Genomic DNA, 15,153 nt, shown 5'->3' on the forward strand with positions numbered 1-15,153 from the left:
CTACCCTCCAGCAGATCAACACTCCCACTCAGGTTGGTGTCATCTGCAAATTTACTGAGGGAGCATTCAATCCCTACATCTAGATCATTTCTTAATGTACATGATCTAATTATTAGCATATCACTACAATGCCAGTACTTACACTTTTAAGTTCTTGCAAATAACAGTTGAATACCAATATAATAAATTAATACTAAAGTGAAGAAACACAAATTTAATTTCATTCTGAGCTTTTAAATTTCACTTGGGCCTTGAGTCAATATATGTCCCCAGAGACGTTTAATACTATAACAGTTCATCATCTGAAGAGACTACTTCACCGCTTATTTCTAGGTAAACCGTAGCACAGCTCTTCTGAAGAGTCTTTCTGCCGAACGTGAAAGATGGGAGAAGACAAGTGAAACTTTCAAGAACCAGATGTCCACTATTGCAGGAGACTGCTTACTTTCAGGAGCTTTTATTGCCTATGCTGGCTACTTTGATCAGCAGATGCGTCAGAATCTGTTCACTACGTGGTCTCACCATTTGCAGCAAGCAAATATCCAGGTAAAGATAAGGTCATGATAAAGTAACCGTGAATCAATTTACTGCAACAGTTAAAGAAGTTTTAAGATTGCTAAGCAGAGAACGGAGCTGTTGGAAAAGGATACCTTGCAGAGCTGCATTTACTCAAAACGTCTTCACCAGCTAGTTGGAGAATCTCTAGTCACATACTGACTATATGTACTTCTTGCAGTTCCGTACAGACATTGCAAGGACAGAGTACCTTTCCAACGCAGATGAGCGGCTTCGCTGGCAAGCAAGTTCTCTGCCTGCTGACGACCTGTGCACTGAGAATGCCATCATGCTCAAGCGATTTAATAGGTATTAACCTTACATCATTCTAAGATGTAGAATTCTAAAGCAACATTCTCACAGCAGACAGGGTTTTGCACCTATCAACGAACCACAGTAACTCTTTCAAAGCACTTTCAGAGCTTCTAATGTTTGTAAAAGCTTCTCAACCATGTGCAAACGTAAAAACTCTCATTCATCTTTGCTTGCCTTTTTTTGTAATGCTTGGCTGTTAAAAATAAGGTGGCTTGAACTGGAGCTATTTTGTTGTCCAAATACAGACTTACCTTTGAAAACTGAACTAAGTCATTGAACCTGGCCAACTTTATTCCTTCAATATACAAGCTCTTAGACTTGAGACTAATAATGCAACCTAAATTAATAAAATTGCTTAAAGGCTGTCTGCAGTCAAAACCCAAATAATGAAAGTGTTTTATTACTAACTTAGGTATCCATTGATCATCGATCCCTCCGGGCAGGCTACAGAGTTCATCATGAATGAATATAAAGACCGTAAGATAACTCGTACTAGTTTCTTGGATGACGCTTTCAGGAAGAACTTGGAAAGTGCCTTGAGATTTGGTAACCCACTTCTCGTACAGGTTAGTTGCATGATCATGTAGAAACTATTTAAAATTCTTGAATTCTGCCTTGTGTACTAGAAAATTTTGCAATTGTTCTGTTAGTAAGATGCAAATAACTTTATTTTCAAACTGTAATTTAACAAAGCAAACTAGTACTGAGTGATATGTGAGGTGTTAGTCCTGAGAAAAATATGATTAATGAGATACACAGTCAAAAAAGGTATTTCCTTTTTCCACCATTTTAAGATCAAATGCGTTTTATTTTCAAATTATCTTTTCTTCACTTCACTTGCAAGTCTATAAAATGACTTGCAACCTGTCTGACTGTTCCTTTGTTCCCATATACTATTTCTAGTCATAGGTAATAGCACCTAATAATGCCTGGTTATCTAGAATTAAATTTATTCTGAGTAGCAGGAAGAAGTTTCATAATACAAAAAAACAGGCAACTGTAGGAATAGTTAACTTTCATTTGAGATGGATATATTTTTTGTTTCTTAGTATGGAAATGGGAAAATAAAGGATTATCTTACAGATGAGAAGAGTAACTGTTGCTTGTGCTGCTTAGAATAGGGCTTATGATGCGTTAGAACTAACACAATAATAATACTCCCCTACTGAGCTTTTGTACGGTAATAGCCTAAACTCTGTGCTTGTGTAGCCCAACTACAAATCTAAAGTGGAATTACCTTCTAAATGTGATCCATATTCAAAACCAACTGCGAATTGATTGCTGCCAGAGCTTTAAGCCCCAGCTGGATCAGGATTTTTAGCTTGAGACACTTAGAAGAAACAGAATCTCTTAACACATCTCTGCTTCTAGGATGTGGAGAGCTATGATCCAGTTCTGAATCCTGTTCTCAACCGTGAAGTCCGGAGAACTGGAGGCAGAGTTCTGATTACTCTGGGAGACCAAGATATTGATTTGTCACCATCCTTTGTTATCTTCCTCTCCACCAGAGATCCAACAGTAAGTAAAACAAAAGGCTGTCCTGTTTATAGAAATGGTATGTCAGAGAGCTAAGAGAGTTTTTCGTGTTTCCTGTGACAGGTTGAATCCCCCGGACCTGTGCTCTCGTGTTACGTTTGTGAACTTTACAGTAACACGCAGCAGCTTACAGAGCCAGTGTCTGAATGAAGTCCTGAAAGCTGAAAGACCAGATGTTGATGAAAAACGCTCTGACCTCCTCAAGCTTCAGGGTATGCTTACCAAAATTAAAGTAACTTCCTCTTGTTCTAAAAGAATATAGTGGTCTTACTGTAGCTGTAGAAATACACAGTGAAATATCTTTATAGCTGATACTCTTGCTTTTTCAGGATGTCCAATGGTAAAGTATACACAGTTCATATAATTCTTAAAAACTTTTTAACACATCTATAAAATATGTAACCTAATTTTTCTTCTAACTAAGGTGAATTTCAGCTGCGCTTGCGTCAGTTAGAAAAATCCCTGCTACAAGCGCTTAATGAAGTGAAGGGACGTATCCTGGATGATGACACCATCATTACTACTCTGAGAACCTGAAGAAGGAAGCAGCAGAGGTCACCAGAAAAGTAGAAGAGACTGATATTGTCATGCAAGAAGTGGAGACTGTTTCTCAGCAATACTTGCCTCTTTCTACAGCGTGCAGCAGTATCTACTTTACTATGGAGTCACTGAAACAGGTAGGATGAGTTCTTCTTCCTACCAGAAGCTTCATGTATTTACTGTTCAAAGCTAAATAGGCACTGCCTAATTCTAGCCCTGGCTACTGTATTGCAGTTTCGGTAGGCGTAAGCCATTGACTGTCAAAACAGCAGGACTCTAGAGAGAAAAGCCAAACTCTTTTGTCCTTTCAGATACACTTCCTGTACCAGTACCTCTCTCCAGTTTTTTCTTGGACATCTATCACAATGTCTTGTATGAGAACTCAAATCTGAAGGGGATTACAGACCATACTCAGCGTCTCTCAATCATCACAAAGGATCTCTTTCAGGTTCATTTTTTTAATTAGTAAATGTAATTCTTTAATTGTTTTTGAAGGGTCAGAGTTCAAGGCTTCTTATGCTACTGACTGCACTGTTTTGTTGGTAGGTGGCTTTCAACAGAGTGGCACGTGGCATGCTGCATCAAGATCATATAACATTTGCTATGTTGCTGGCCCGGATTAAACTGAAAGGCACTATTGGGTAAATGTTTGTTTTGTCGCTTTAGTTGAAAAAGGGAGGGATGTCTTGAAGGCATCTAGCTAAGGTCTTCTTTTCCCTTAACATTAGGGAGCCTACATATGATGCAGAATTCCAGCATTTCTTGAGAGGGAAGGAGATTGTACTAAACACTGCATCTCTCCCAAAAATCAATGGTTTGACTGTAGAGCAAACAGAAGCAATGATGAGGTTGAGCTGCCTTCCTGCATTTAAGGACCTTGTTTCAAAAGTTCAAGCTGATGAGGTAAGTGTTGGTTAGGGTTTGTTTCTGCACTAAACTACCTGGTACAGTTTTTTAGGTGTCTGCTTTAGGAGCTTCATGCTTACAAGTAAGCTCTCCTAGTATGAGAAGGGAAGCCTTACAGATTAACTAGTTCTAATTATTGTGGAAATGAATGTTCATTACATTCATTTGTGATCAAGCTATGAAATTTGAGTTTTAAATAGCAGCATTGTTCATCACTTCGGCAGGCTTTGCCGTTCATCTGACTTTGCGGTCAGGTTTGATCCTGTGGTAGCAGAAGGTGTGATACTGTGTGTCTTTTACCATATCACTATTGTGCAATAATTACTCAGTAGAGGGGAGCAGCCCTAGCTATACATAACATCATTATGGGTGGGCTCTTGGACGTTACTATTTGGAATAAATTTGGATAGTGCTCAGCTGCTGAACACTTCGCTCCTTCTCATGACCTGAGTGTTCTAAGAATACATTTTTGTCCTGACCATGAAACTGTATGTTCCAAACAAAATATGTCCATATCTAAATAGTACCTGTTTGGTTGCCCTGCTTAGTTTTTATATTAAAAGTTGAATTCTCTTTGCTACATCTAATTTTCCTCAAACTCTTCAACCTGGGGTAAAATAATGTATAGCTTGGGCTGGGACTTAGTAGAGATCTGTAAAAGCAGGGGTGCTGGAGGCAATGCAGAATTAGGGGATATCAGTAAAATGATTGGACACATCTAAAGAAAGTAAATAGACAAAGCATAATTTGAGTTTTACATGTGGATTTTTGTTTAAAAAAAACAACAACAACTTGGAAAAATTCGTTGAGGAAAAATGAGTTGAGAACTTACTAAATGTGCTAGTCAAGTTGCAGTCTTGTTCAGGGAAATGTTCAAACCATTTATATAAGAAACACTCAAACCGTTTATATCTAGAAGCCTTGGAAAAGATAAAACTATGTTGAGTGTTGGACAATATTTGGGGCTAAGTTTAATGTTTGACTTAATTTCGTTAATAGTGCTTCTGTTTAACAGTGTTAGCCCTGTCTTGTTTCTCAAGACTTACTCATAGATGGAAGCTCAAATGCTTTATCCGGTACTCAATCTAAATTTCTATTTGAAAGGCAGATGATAAGATGTGAGCATTAAGTGGGAAAAATCTTATGAACTTGTGCATTTCATTGTTTAAACATTTAGCTACTTAGGAGAATTTTTAAAGATCTGTTTGCAAATCCAAAGCTAGTAGAGCTTGGACTGTACTAAGTTCAACCCTACCCTAGCAATCTTTGTTTCCTGCTGAAAGTTGGTATGTAGCTGCACACTTCTGCAGTACATTAAATTGTAGATTTTAAGGCTGAGATTGGACATCTCTGTTGCACCATGAACAGGACCTGCACCTTGCAGCAGTTTTTTGATGCCATGAAACTTCATTTCAGGTTTTTTGCATTTTCTTTCAATACAGCAATTCTGTATCTGGCTGGATAGCAGTTCACCAGAGCAGACTGTACCATACCTTTGGACTGAAGAAAAACCTGCAAGTAAGTTAAGTTGCCCTATTGTCCACACCAATCCTACTGTACTGACTTTAAGTAGAATTACTATGATTTTAAAGTAGAACTTCACTTTGGACCTTAGTGCCTGGGAAAATCATAAAGTTGGGATTGTGGAAGAACCTCAAGTCTGGTGTTTTTGTTTTATTTTTAAAACAAACTTTTTAAAGCAATAGTCACTACACTTGGTTCCCGCACCTTAACCTGTGACCTGGTCTTCCACTGAGGATGAAATGTACTTTCACAGTCTCACTAGATTGCGTAATAGTTTGGATTAACCTTAGTCATTGCAAATCTGGAAGCAGCTCAATACTCTTAAAAAAGCTCCAAGACACAGATTTTCTGGCGACAGGGCTGGTCTACTAGAATGTTTCCTCCTGCAGTTGTATCTAAGCATGAAGTCTTAAATCTTGCTGCATTAGTTTTTAGTGCTAGTTTGTTACGAGTTAGAACTTACGGATAACTGTTGCCGTTCAGCTCCTCCCCCTCTGAAAGGTAACATTAGAAAGTGTTTACTGTCTGTGATCATTCAGGACTCATTCCTGTAGGCGGCTTTCTAAATTAAGGATTCTAAGCTTGTATTTACTAGCTACCATAAAGCTGCTTGACCATTAACTGAAGCAACTCTAGGTTATCTATCCCATCCATGCTAGACAAGTATGTAACACTTCAAAATCTAGCAGAATGGCAGATTATTGAATGAGTGAGAAGATGTGAAGAGATCTATTGTCTCTGGAAGTTAAAATCACTTAATGTCAATACTTCTAGACTGTAGATTTTGTAAACCAGTAGCATTTTGGTAGAATACAAAATCATCTTGTCAAGGTAGGCTTTTAAAGGGCTCACAACATGAGCAAATGTCGCAGAAGACAAACCAACTGAAGATGGTAAGTTTCTTTTGACTGTCAAAGTGAAGACAGAATATAAGTATTCCATTAATATGTCACAGCAGATCTTTCAAAGGGATAATTAACTCTCTAAATATCTGGTTTTCAGAACAAGATGGGAAAAATTGAATGGAGAATTGAAAAGAGGAAGGTGTTGAGGATGGTTTTCTTACCTGTCCATCTAATCCTGTCTCCCCTTTTCAGCTCCTATTGGACAGGCCATTCATCGCTTGCTTCTGATCCAGGCCTTCCGTCCAGATCGTTTGTTGGCAATGGCACATGCCTTTGTTTCAACAAATCTTGGAGAGTCTTTCATGTCCATTATGGAGCAGCCTTTAGATCTGACACACATCGTAGATACAGAGGTAACCTGCTTGTTTTTGAAAGGCTAAAATCTTGAGGTAATGCTCAGTGTCACCTTGCGTGAGTTCCCTAGTGAGTAAAGCTATCCGCCGGAACATTTCTTCCACTTATCCTTTTCCCTGAGTTACGAAGAATGGATTGTTTTCCTATTTTTTAATATAAAACTAAGATTAGCATAATGTCTTCAGCTAGACAGAGGGAAGAAAAACTGAGCTTACTGCATCCTTGTATTCCTGTCGTGCCTGATTCGTATCCTTTTAAACTTGTCGGACAATAGGTGAAACCTAATACCCCTGTGCTGATGTGTTCAGTGCCTGGGTATGACGCCAGTGGTCATGTTGAAGACCTTGCGGCTGAGCAGAATACACAGATTACTTCTATTGCTATTGGTAAGAGCATACTATATTTCATCATTTAAGCATAAATGAAATTGTTAGCAGTAAGAGCTTTAGCAACCTTCTGTCTTTTAGGTTCTGCTGAAGGGTTTAACCAAGCAGATAAAGCAATAAACACAGCAGTGAAGTCTGGAAGGTAAGTTCTGTCTCTCTTTTAGCTAGAATACTGCCTAGTAGAAAGGTAAATGGGGGGGAAGGGGAAATAATCTATTGGCTACATAGGTAGAACTGGTTAAAAATAATGGGACTATCTTCTGAACTGAAATATGTAATAACTTAAGCACAGCTGTTCGCAACTTATATTTGATTTAAATATTTTGAAGAGAAGTAGTTTGTATCTGCAAAACAGAAAAGTTAGCCCATTTACAATAAACAGTAACTGCTTCTACATAGAAGACAGGTTTTAAAGAGGGAGGAAAATCTGTAGCATTAATATCATATTCTGATAATCTTTGACATGATTATAGCCAGGATCCATAAGCTGTACACTAAAAAGCACATGTTCTTTTTCAAAACTTCACAGATGGGTAATGCTGAAGAACGTTCACCTGGCTCCTGGCTGGCTCATGCAACTAGAAAAGAAGCTACATTCCTTACAGCCCCATGCTTGCTTCAGGCTCTTCCTTACTATGGAAATTAATCCAAAGGTAACATTGATCTGAAATTTGATGCTCTGGTAGAATAATTGGCTTCCAGAGCCACAAGTGCTACCCAGGGAAGGTTTTCTCATTACTGCCTTTCTGCATTGAAAAGGAGGAGAATACATCCTTGTCAGGGTAGCTGCTAGCCTTGGTTTCTGTTAATTGTAGCTGAAAACTTTATACCATTCCTTTTGCTGCTTTCCCTACCCTCTCAAAGAAAGGCAGGACTTCACTGTGTGTGCTCGCAGTAAGGTTTTGAATCTAATGCAGACTGTGCTATTAGAGGGATTTAATTTAGTGAAGGCTAAAGGAGGTGGATTTGAGTTTATTCATCTTTTCTCTTCTAGGTGCCAGTGAATTTGTTACGTGCTGGCCGAATCTTCGTGTTTGAACCTCCTCCTGGTGTAAAGGCAAACATGCTGAGGACTTTCAGTAGCATTCCAGTTTCTAGAATGTGCAAGGTAAGGCTGCAGCTTGTGTGAGTGAAAGGGAATGTCATGTAATCATAGAATGGTTTGGGTTGGAAGGAACCTTAAAGATCATCTAGTTCCAACCCCCCTGCCACAGGCAGGGACACCTTCCACTGGTCCAGGTTGATCAAAGCCTCATCCAATCTGGCCTTGAACACTGCCAGGGAGGGGGCAGCCACAGCTTCTCTGGGCAGCCTGTTCCAGTGTCTCACCACCCTCACAGGAAAGACTTTCTTCGTAATATCTAATCTAAATCTACCCTCTTTCAGTTTAAAACCGTTACCCATTGTCCTATCATTGCATGCCCTTGTAAAAAGTCAGAATGTGTTTGTTAAAATCATACCTTAGAAAAAGATGATAAAACTTCAGCGTCTAAGATGTACATAGAATGTTTTGATCTCTCAGAAGTAAAGTAGTAGTTGCTCCTTCTGTTGGTAGAATTTGTTCAGTTTTGGTAGCAATCTAGCATTAAGTCTGATCTTTTCTAGCCTTTTAACAAGCTTTGATTATCAGTTCACTTGCATAATAAGTGTTTTTTATTTTTTTTTCTCTCCACTTCCTAGTCTCCAAATGAGCGTGCTCGTTTATATTTCCTCCTTGCCTGGTTCCATGCCATTATCCAAGAGCGTTTGCGCTATGCTCCATTGGGTTGGTCCAAGAAATATGAATTTGGAGAATCTGATCTGAGATCTGCCTGTGACACAGTAGATACATGGCTGGATGATACAGCAAAGGCAAGTAGTTTCGTGTACTTAGGTATAGGTAATACTTGGATTACTTAAGATCTTCAGTGAGGCAGTCTGTTCTGGAAACATTTAGTAATTTAAATAAGTAGGCTCAAATAACCTGGTGGCAGTTTAACTTAGTTCTTGAATTTCAGAGGAGAGGTGAAAAGGATTGTTTCCTGCTAATTACATTGCATTTTATTTATAGGGCCGCCAAAACATCTCACCTGATAAAATTCCCTGGTCTGCATTAAAGACACTGATGGCACAGTCTATCTATGGAGGTCGCATTGATAATGAATTTGATCAACGTTTGTTAAACACTTTCTTGGAACGTCTGTTCACTACTTTAAGTTTTGATAGTGAATTCAAACTGGCTTGCAGAGTTGATGGGCACAAAGATATTCAGATGCCAGATGGAATCAGGTATCATTTCTTCTTACACTGATCTCTATGTACAACTTCTCTTTTTTTAAAATTAAAAAAAACCCACCAAACCAAAAAAAAGGTAACCTGTTTCTCTCTGCTGGAATTTAGCTGTGTAAACGTTTGTCTCGGGCAAGGAATTACCTTGCCATTCTAATAGGGGAAGCCTTCTAATGAATATTAAAACTCTGACTTGCAGGCGTGAAGAATTTGTCCAGTGGGTTGAGATGCTGCCAGACACACAAACACCGTCATGGCTGGGACTGCCAAATAATGCAGAGAAAGTTCTTCTCACCACACAAGGTAAAATCAGAATTTTAACAATGTCTTGCATAGATTACCAGGCCACTATTTTAACTAAAAAGCGGAAGAGAAATATAAATCCTGCTGAAGAGCTGATAGCTTTCCCCTCCTCCCTCAACATAGTAGTTGGTTTAACTTCTGCAAAGTAAAGCACTCAAGCAGTCCAAAAACTGACCAGAAGCTTGTGATTTAAACATTCAGCCTTCCAGACGTCAAGCTCCCATCTTGATTCTGGAAACCTTTATTGTCAGCTCTGGAGCCACCTGCAGCTAGGCAGTTCTGTATCCTTAGGTCTAGACTAGGGAAAAGGAAAAGTCCTAGTTCTTGCATGTAGTAGAATGTTTTCTACTCTTCTCTTTCCACTGCTTCTCTGACTAACAGCATATCTTCTGTTTTAGGCATAGATATGATCAGTAAAATGCTGAAAATGCAGATGCTAGAGGATGAGGATGATCTAGCTTATGCAGAAACTGAGAAGAAGGCAAGAACTGATTCTACATCAGATGGTCGCCCAGCCTGGATGAGAACACTGCATACCACAGCCTCTAACTGGCTTCACCTTATCCCACAAACTCTAAACCATCTGAAGCGAACTGTGGAAAACATTAAGGTAAGAACTAAGTTTTGTCTAACGTGGGTGTAGGAAGTGCACAAGTTCTGGTACATTGGAACAAGTGTATTGTGGTTTGCAAGTACCGATTAAACTGTTGGAGAGACAATGGAACCTGTATTGATGCTGATTCTGACTGCCATAGCTATGTAATGCCCCGCTCGGTTTCTTGAAATTCTCTTCTGAAGCTTCTCTGTGATGAGGTAGCAAGAGACAAGTGCTTCCCATCGTACTTGTAGCACACTGGCAGCTACTTACAATACTGCCTTTAGAGCCAGTGCACATTAATTACTGCTAAAATTTAGTGATGGTTAGTGAAGGGAGATACGTCAGCAGCTTCTGCTAACTGGGAACAGAAATTGTAAGAGCTGGAAGAAACTTTTGAGATCTGGACAGTAATACCCTAAGCTCTAACTCAGGAATAAGCTTCCCAGTTGAATATGCCCATGATTGCCTAACTGCTTCTAAAAGACTTAACTCTGGGATAATAGGTGAGAACCTTTTGTCGATGATTAAAAGAAATCCAGAGATGACTGGAAGGAGCTGCAGCAGGCAGTCTGCATTAATTGCACAACTAAGACTTGTACTTTCTTGCCTCTCCAAGGGCGAGGAGATTGTTGGTTGTAAAAGTCTTTGCAATCACTTTCTGCACCATAGACTGCATCTTCATGTTTAATGCTTCTAGTCACTGGTCAGTCTATCCAGGATTTGGGGGTTGCTTTTTGTAGAGGTTTTCCAGCAAGAATCTTGAACTTCGATCTGCAACTTACTTTCAATGTTTTGGCAACCAGGATCCTTTGTTCCGATTCTTTGAGAGAGAAGTGAAAATGGGAGCTAAGCTGCTTCAGGATGTTCGTCAGGACCTTGCAGATGTGGTTCAAGTGTGTGAAGGAAAAAAGAAACAAACCAACTATTTGCGTACACTTATAAATGAACTGGTGAAAGGTATGGTAATTCAAATCAGCATCTCCCAGTGCGCTCTCTTCCAGTGCTCTCTTTGCCTCTTGCACTCTGTAAGTTAGAGGCTATTATGCTCAGCAGCTTAAAAAAAAAAATTGCAGGAAAATTGGGATTGACTTTACCATTTGACACGAGCCATACTTCTGAGTGTAAAATTCCAATTGGTTTGGTTTGGGATTTCAAGTTGAGGTAACTAATGTTAGGCTTTTTTGTACAGTTTATATCAGCAGCTTAATTCCTAAGCTGAAATCTTACTAAATCCTTTCAGTTTCTGAATTGTGACGGAACAAAGTTATTTATACCACAAAGCGAGTAATATTGCTCCTGTAAAATCTCCTAGAAAATATTGAAGTTCTCTAAACTTCTGTTTCAAGATTATACGTAAGTGTGGAATTTTCACAGACATCCTGCTTCTAGTAATACATGAAGATCTGTCTTCAGGGACAAACGCATTTCCACAGATACTTGACCTTTTTAATTTTTTTCTAAAAAGCTCAAATCTTCAGAAAAACTTGAAGATCAGTTACTGCAGTATATAGCTGTGTGTAACTGAAGTTGCTGTTGAAGGGTTTCTGTAACTGGATGGCATTTTAAATAAATGGTAGACCTGGAGGTCATTTGGTTATGTTATCTTTCAAAGTGGTTTTGCTTACTGAGGAGCATTTTAAGATAGAGGCTGATATCCTGGTCCAACTCTTAAATGGCTATTGGGAGAAAAAGCGTGAAAATAATGTGTAATTTCAACTTGTACACAAACAAAACTTAATTCTAATCACGTTTTTCCTAGGTATTTTGCCTCGTAGCTGGTCTCATTACACAGTGCCAGCTGGTATGACTGTTATTCAGTGGGTATCCGACTTCAGTGAGCGCATTAAACAGCTGCAGAATATTTCCCAGGCAGCTGCTTCTGGTGGAGCAAAAGAACTAAAGGTATCTTGTGCTGACTTCTTTTAGGGGTTATTGGTGGACCTGTATAACTATTTTGTGGAGTCTTCACATCAAGGCTTCTAAATCGTTCCTCAGGCAAAACAATTTCAGTTGATGTTCTCTGAAATGTGCTTGTAAATACTGTTGAGTATCTCCTGACCTCAGAATGGTGAGGCTTAGCAGGCCAGCTGTTCATACAGATTAGAGGGGAAGTTAGTATTTTAGAATGACAGAAAATGTAACCATACAGCAAAAAGCAGTTTAGCAGTTAAGCGGTGTTTCAGTAGCAGCAGGAAAATTTTAATGTAAGTAGATTGCTGAAGTAATATTTATGATAATCATTAATGCTGCAGCTGATATCCTTTTTTAAAATGTTTTCTCCCTCCAACAGAACATCCATGTGTGCCTTGGTGGCCTGTTTGTACCAGAGGCATATATTACTGCTACAAGACAATATGTTGCCCAAGCAAACAGTTGGTCCCTTGAAGAACTCTGTCTTGAGGTCAATGTTACAACTACACAGAATGCAGTACTGGATGCATGCAGTTTTGGAGTCACAGGTAAACTTATCAGAAAGAAGAGGTCCTTGCTCTAAAATATTTTCAGAGGCTTCTGGTATTAAATGTGCTATATCAAATGAAAAAGATTATATCATTGAAAAAGTTAATCCTTGCTGAAGTTGTTTAAATATTAGTTTTATATTAGTAGGGAAGTATTTATAATGCTAATAAATCTCAAGACCCAGGTTAGTATATATTTGAGCGGTATTTGATAGTGTATTTGCTACAAACTCTTTATTTTGCAGTATGAAATACTTACCTCATTGAGTGGACTTAGCCCTTAAATGATACGTAGGGAGACAATCTTTGGATGTTTGAAAGCTCTTAGAACTCTAAAGTGTATTTCAATTTACAGGCCTGAAGCTTCAGGGAGCTACATGCAGTAACAACAAGCTGTCACTTTCGAATGCTATTTCAACTGTACTGCCCATTACACAGCTTCGCTGGATGAAGCAGACAAATGCTGATAAAAAAGCAAATGTTGTAAGTATTGATAGAAATAATTTTAGAAAGAGCTGTCATAATTAGATATACCTAGCAATTTTTTTTTCCTGAAGCTTTATGGATACTTTTCTCAGGCATTACAAATCAATTTGTTCTTTGCTAATATTCTCAGTATCAGTTGGTACCTAAATTCCAAGCTAGCAGCAAACAGACTTAGTGTTGACTAGGTCTTTGTAGTTAGATAAGAAGAAGGAGAGGCATCCAAAAATACTAATTCTGTTCAGGCCAAAACTTGAGTTTATATCTATAAAGGCAGCTGCGCTTTAGGTGAATTTATTAGGCTGGGTTTTTTTGCCCTCATATTTTGGGTATTGAGTTATCTGAGACTAAATTCCCACTTCATAAATACCATGTAGTGTTATAGAAACTTCTTATACTCTTCAGCTACCTGACATAACTCTTCTCTATTCGTGTTTTTCCCCAGGTTACTTTACCAGTTTATCTGAACTTCACTCGTGCTGATCTGATTTTCACGGTTGACTTCGAAATAGCTACCAAGGAAGACCCCCGTAGCTTCTATGAACGTGGTGTTGCAGTTCTCTGCACTGAGTGAAAAGACTTGTTTTGACTGGTAATACTGTAGTAATTGTCAGTCTTTTGTGTAGTACCCACCTGTACTTTTGTAGCCTGGTTAGGTTGTTAGATGGATTTGTGTTAAGTTGACTAGGAAGAAATGGGGCAGCACATTGGAAAGCTGATAGGCTAAACTTCTTCGACGGAAAATTGGATGAGATTTTTAGACTGTTATTGGTAGATGTGCTATTTGATGGATCATGTTATATGAAATAAAATCTATAGCAAGACTTTTGAGACTCTATTTCTGGAAATATAATTCTTAAGGTGATTTTTTTTGGTCTGGAAAAACTGTACCTATGATCTTTTCCAAGAATAACAAGCAGTAAGTCAATGCCTCACATACTTGTTTCAGCTGATGCCTGCTAGTTACTAAAATAGAGAATTCTTGCTGTCTATCCTCTCCATACTGTTTTGTATCAGGAATAGTGGGGCCAGCAGGCCTAGGGAAGTAATTGTCCCCCGTACTTGCCACTGGTGAGGCCACACCTCGAGTACTGTGTCCAGTTCTGGGCCCCCTCACTTCGGGAAAGACATGGAGGTGTTGGAGCAGGTCCAGAGAAAGGCGGTGAAGGGTATAGAGGGTACGTCCTATGAGGAGCAGCTGGGGCACCTGGGATTGTTTAGTCTGGAGAAAAGGAGGCCGAGGGGAGACCTTACCCCTCTCCACAACTACCTGAAAGGAAGTTGTAGCAGGGTGGGGGTCGGCCTCTTCTCCAAGGCAACTAGCAACAGGACTAGAGGGCATAGCCTCAAGCTGCACCAGGGGATGTTCAGGTTAGACATTAGGAAAAATGTCTTCACAGAAAGAGTTGTTAGGTATTGGAATGGGCTACCCAGGGAGGTGGTGGAGTCACCATCCCTGGAGGTGTTTTCTAAGAAAAGACTTGATGTGGCACTTAGTGCCATGGTCTGGTTGACACAGTGGTGTTAGGTCAAAGGTTGGACTCAATGATCCCAGACGTCTCTTCCAACCTGGTCAATTCTGTGATTATAGTTAATCTCTGTAGGCTAAACTGTCCTGGCTGGTTTTATTACCTTATAAAGAATGAATCCCAGACCAGTGCATCATGTCTGCTGCTTGTAGTTCTCATATCCAATTGTGAGGAAAAGAGATGTGAACTACATGCATCACACAAGATCAGTTTTAACCATAACATAATGTCCTTGTTCTGTTTCAGCTTTCTGTGAGTTGCTTTCCTTTCCATCACTAGAATATTAGTATCTGGAATTCATACTGTCATTCCCTCCAGAATTATTTCAAATACATTGTACACCTCCTGCTAGTAGTGTGCTCCGGATACCAGTTGCAGTGTGAAGTATTAGCTTAAATACGTACAAGCTCTAGCTGTTAGCAGCTGAGCTGAATGTGCACCTTTCAGCAACTACTTTTTGTGCATAACTCAGCTCCTGGGCTATGGTACCAG

The 15,153-nt window shown here is 39.2% G+C and overlaps 1 protein-coding gene across 1 annotated transcript in view; it reads left to right on the plus strand.

Moving 5' to 3' along the window:
• The window catches only part of DYNC1H1 (dynein cytoplasmic 1 heavy chain 1), a 46,200-nt gene extending 32,244 nt beyond the window's left edge, over positions 1-13,956 (plus strand). The window contains 26 exon segments of the mRNA XM_068399670.1: positions 334-546; positions 737-864; positions 1,283-1,436; positions 2,242-2,392; positions 2,448-2,618; positions 2,831-2,929; positions 2,932-3,083; positions 3,258-3,278; positions 3,281-3,394; positions 3,493-3,587; positions 3,675-3,849; positions 5,295-5,370; positions 6,474-6,634; positions 6,910-7,021; positions 7,103-7,163; positions 7,551-7,674; positions 8,016-8,129; positions 8,702-8,872; positions 9,072-9,289; positions 9,489-9,592; positions 9,991-10,202; positions 10,994-11,147; positions 11,950-12,092; positions 12,481-12,649; positions 13,005-13,132; positions 13,578-13,956. Of these exon segments, the coding sequence (XP_068255771.1) occupies positions 334-546; positions 737-864; positions 1,283-1,436; positions 2,242-2,392; positions 2,448-2,618; positions 2,831-2,929; positions 2,932-3,083; positions 3,258-3,278; positions 3,281-3,394; positions 3,493-3,587; positions 3,675-3,849; positions 5,295-5,370; positions 6,474-6,634; positions 6,910-7,021; positions 7,103-7,163; positions 7,551-7,674; positions 8,016-8,129; positions 8,702-8,872; positions 9,072-9,289; positions 9,489-9,592; positions 9,991-10,202; positions 10,994-11,147; positions 11,950-12,092; positions 12,481-12,649; positions 13,005-13,132; positions 13,578-13,706 (3,549 nt within the window). The 3' untranslated portion in view covers positions 13,707-13,956.
• The last annotated feature ends 1,197 nt before the right edge of the window (positions 13,957-15,153 follow it).

This window comes from Nyctibius grandis, chromosome 4, assembly GCF_013368605.1.
Source record: "Nyctibius grandis isolate bNycGra1 chromosome 4, bNycGra1.pri, whole genome shotgun sequence".
NCBI classification, from domain to species: Eukaryota; Metazoa; Chordata; class Aves; order Nyctibiiformes; family Nyctibiidae; genus Nyctibius; species Nyctibius grandis.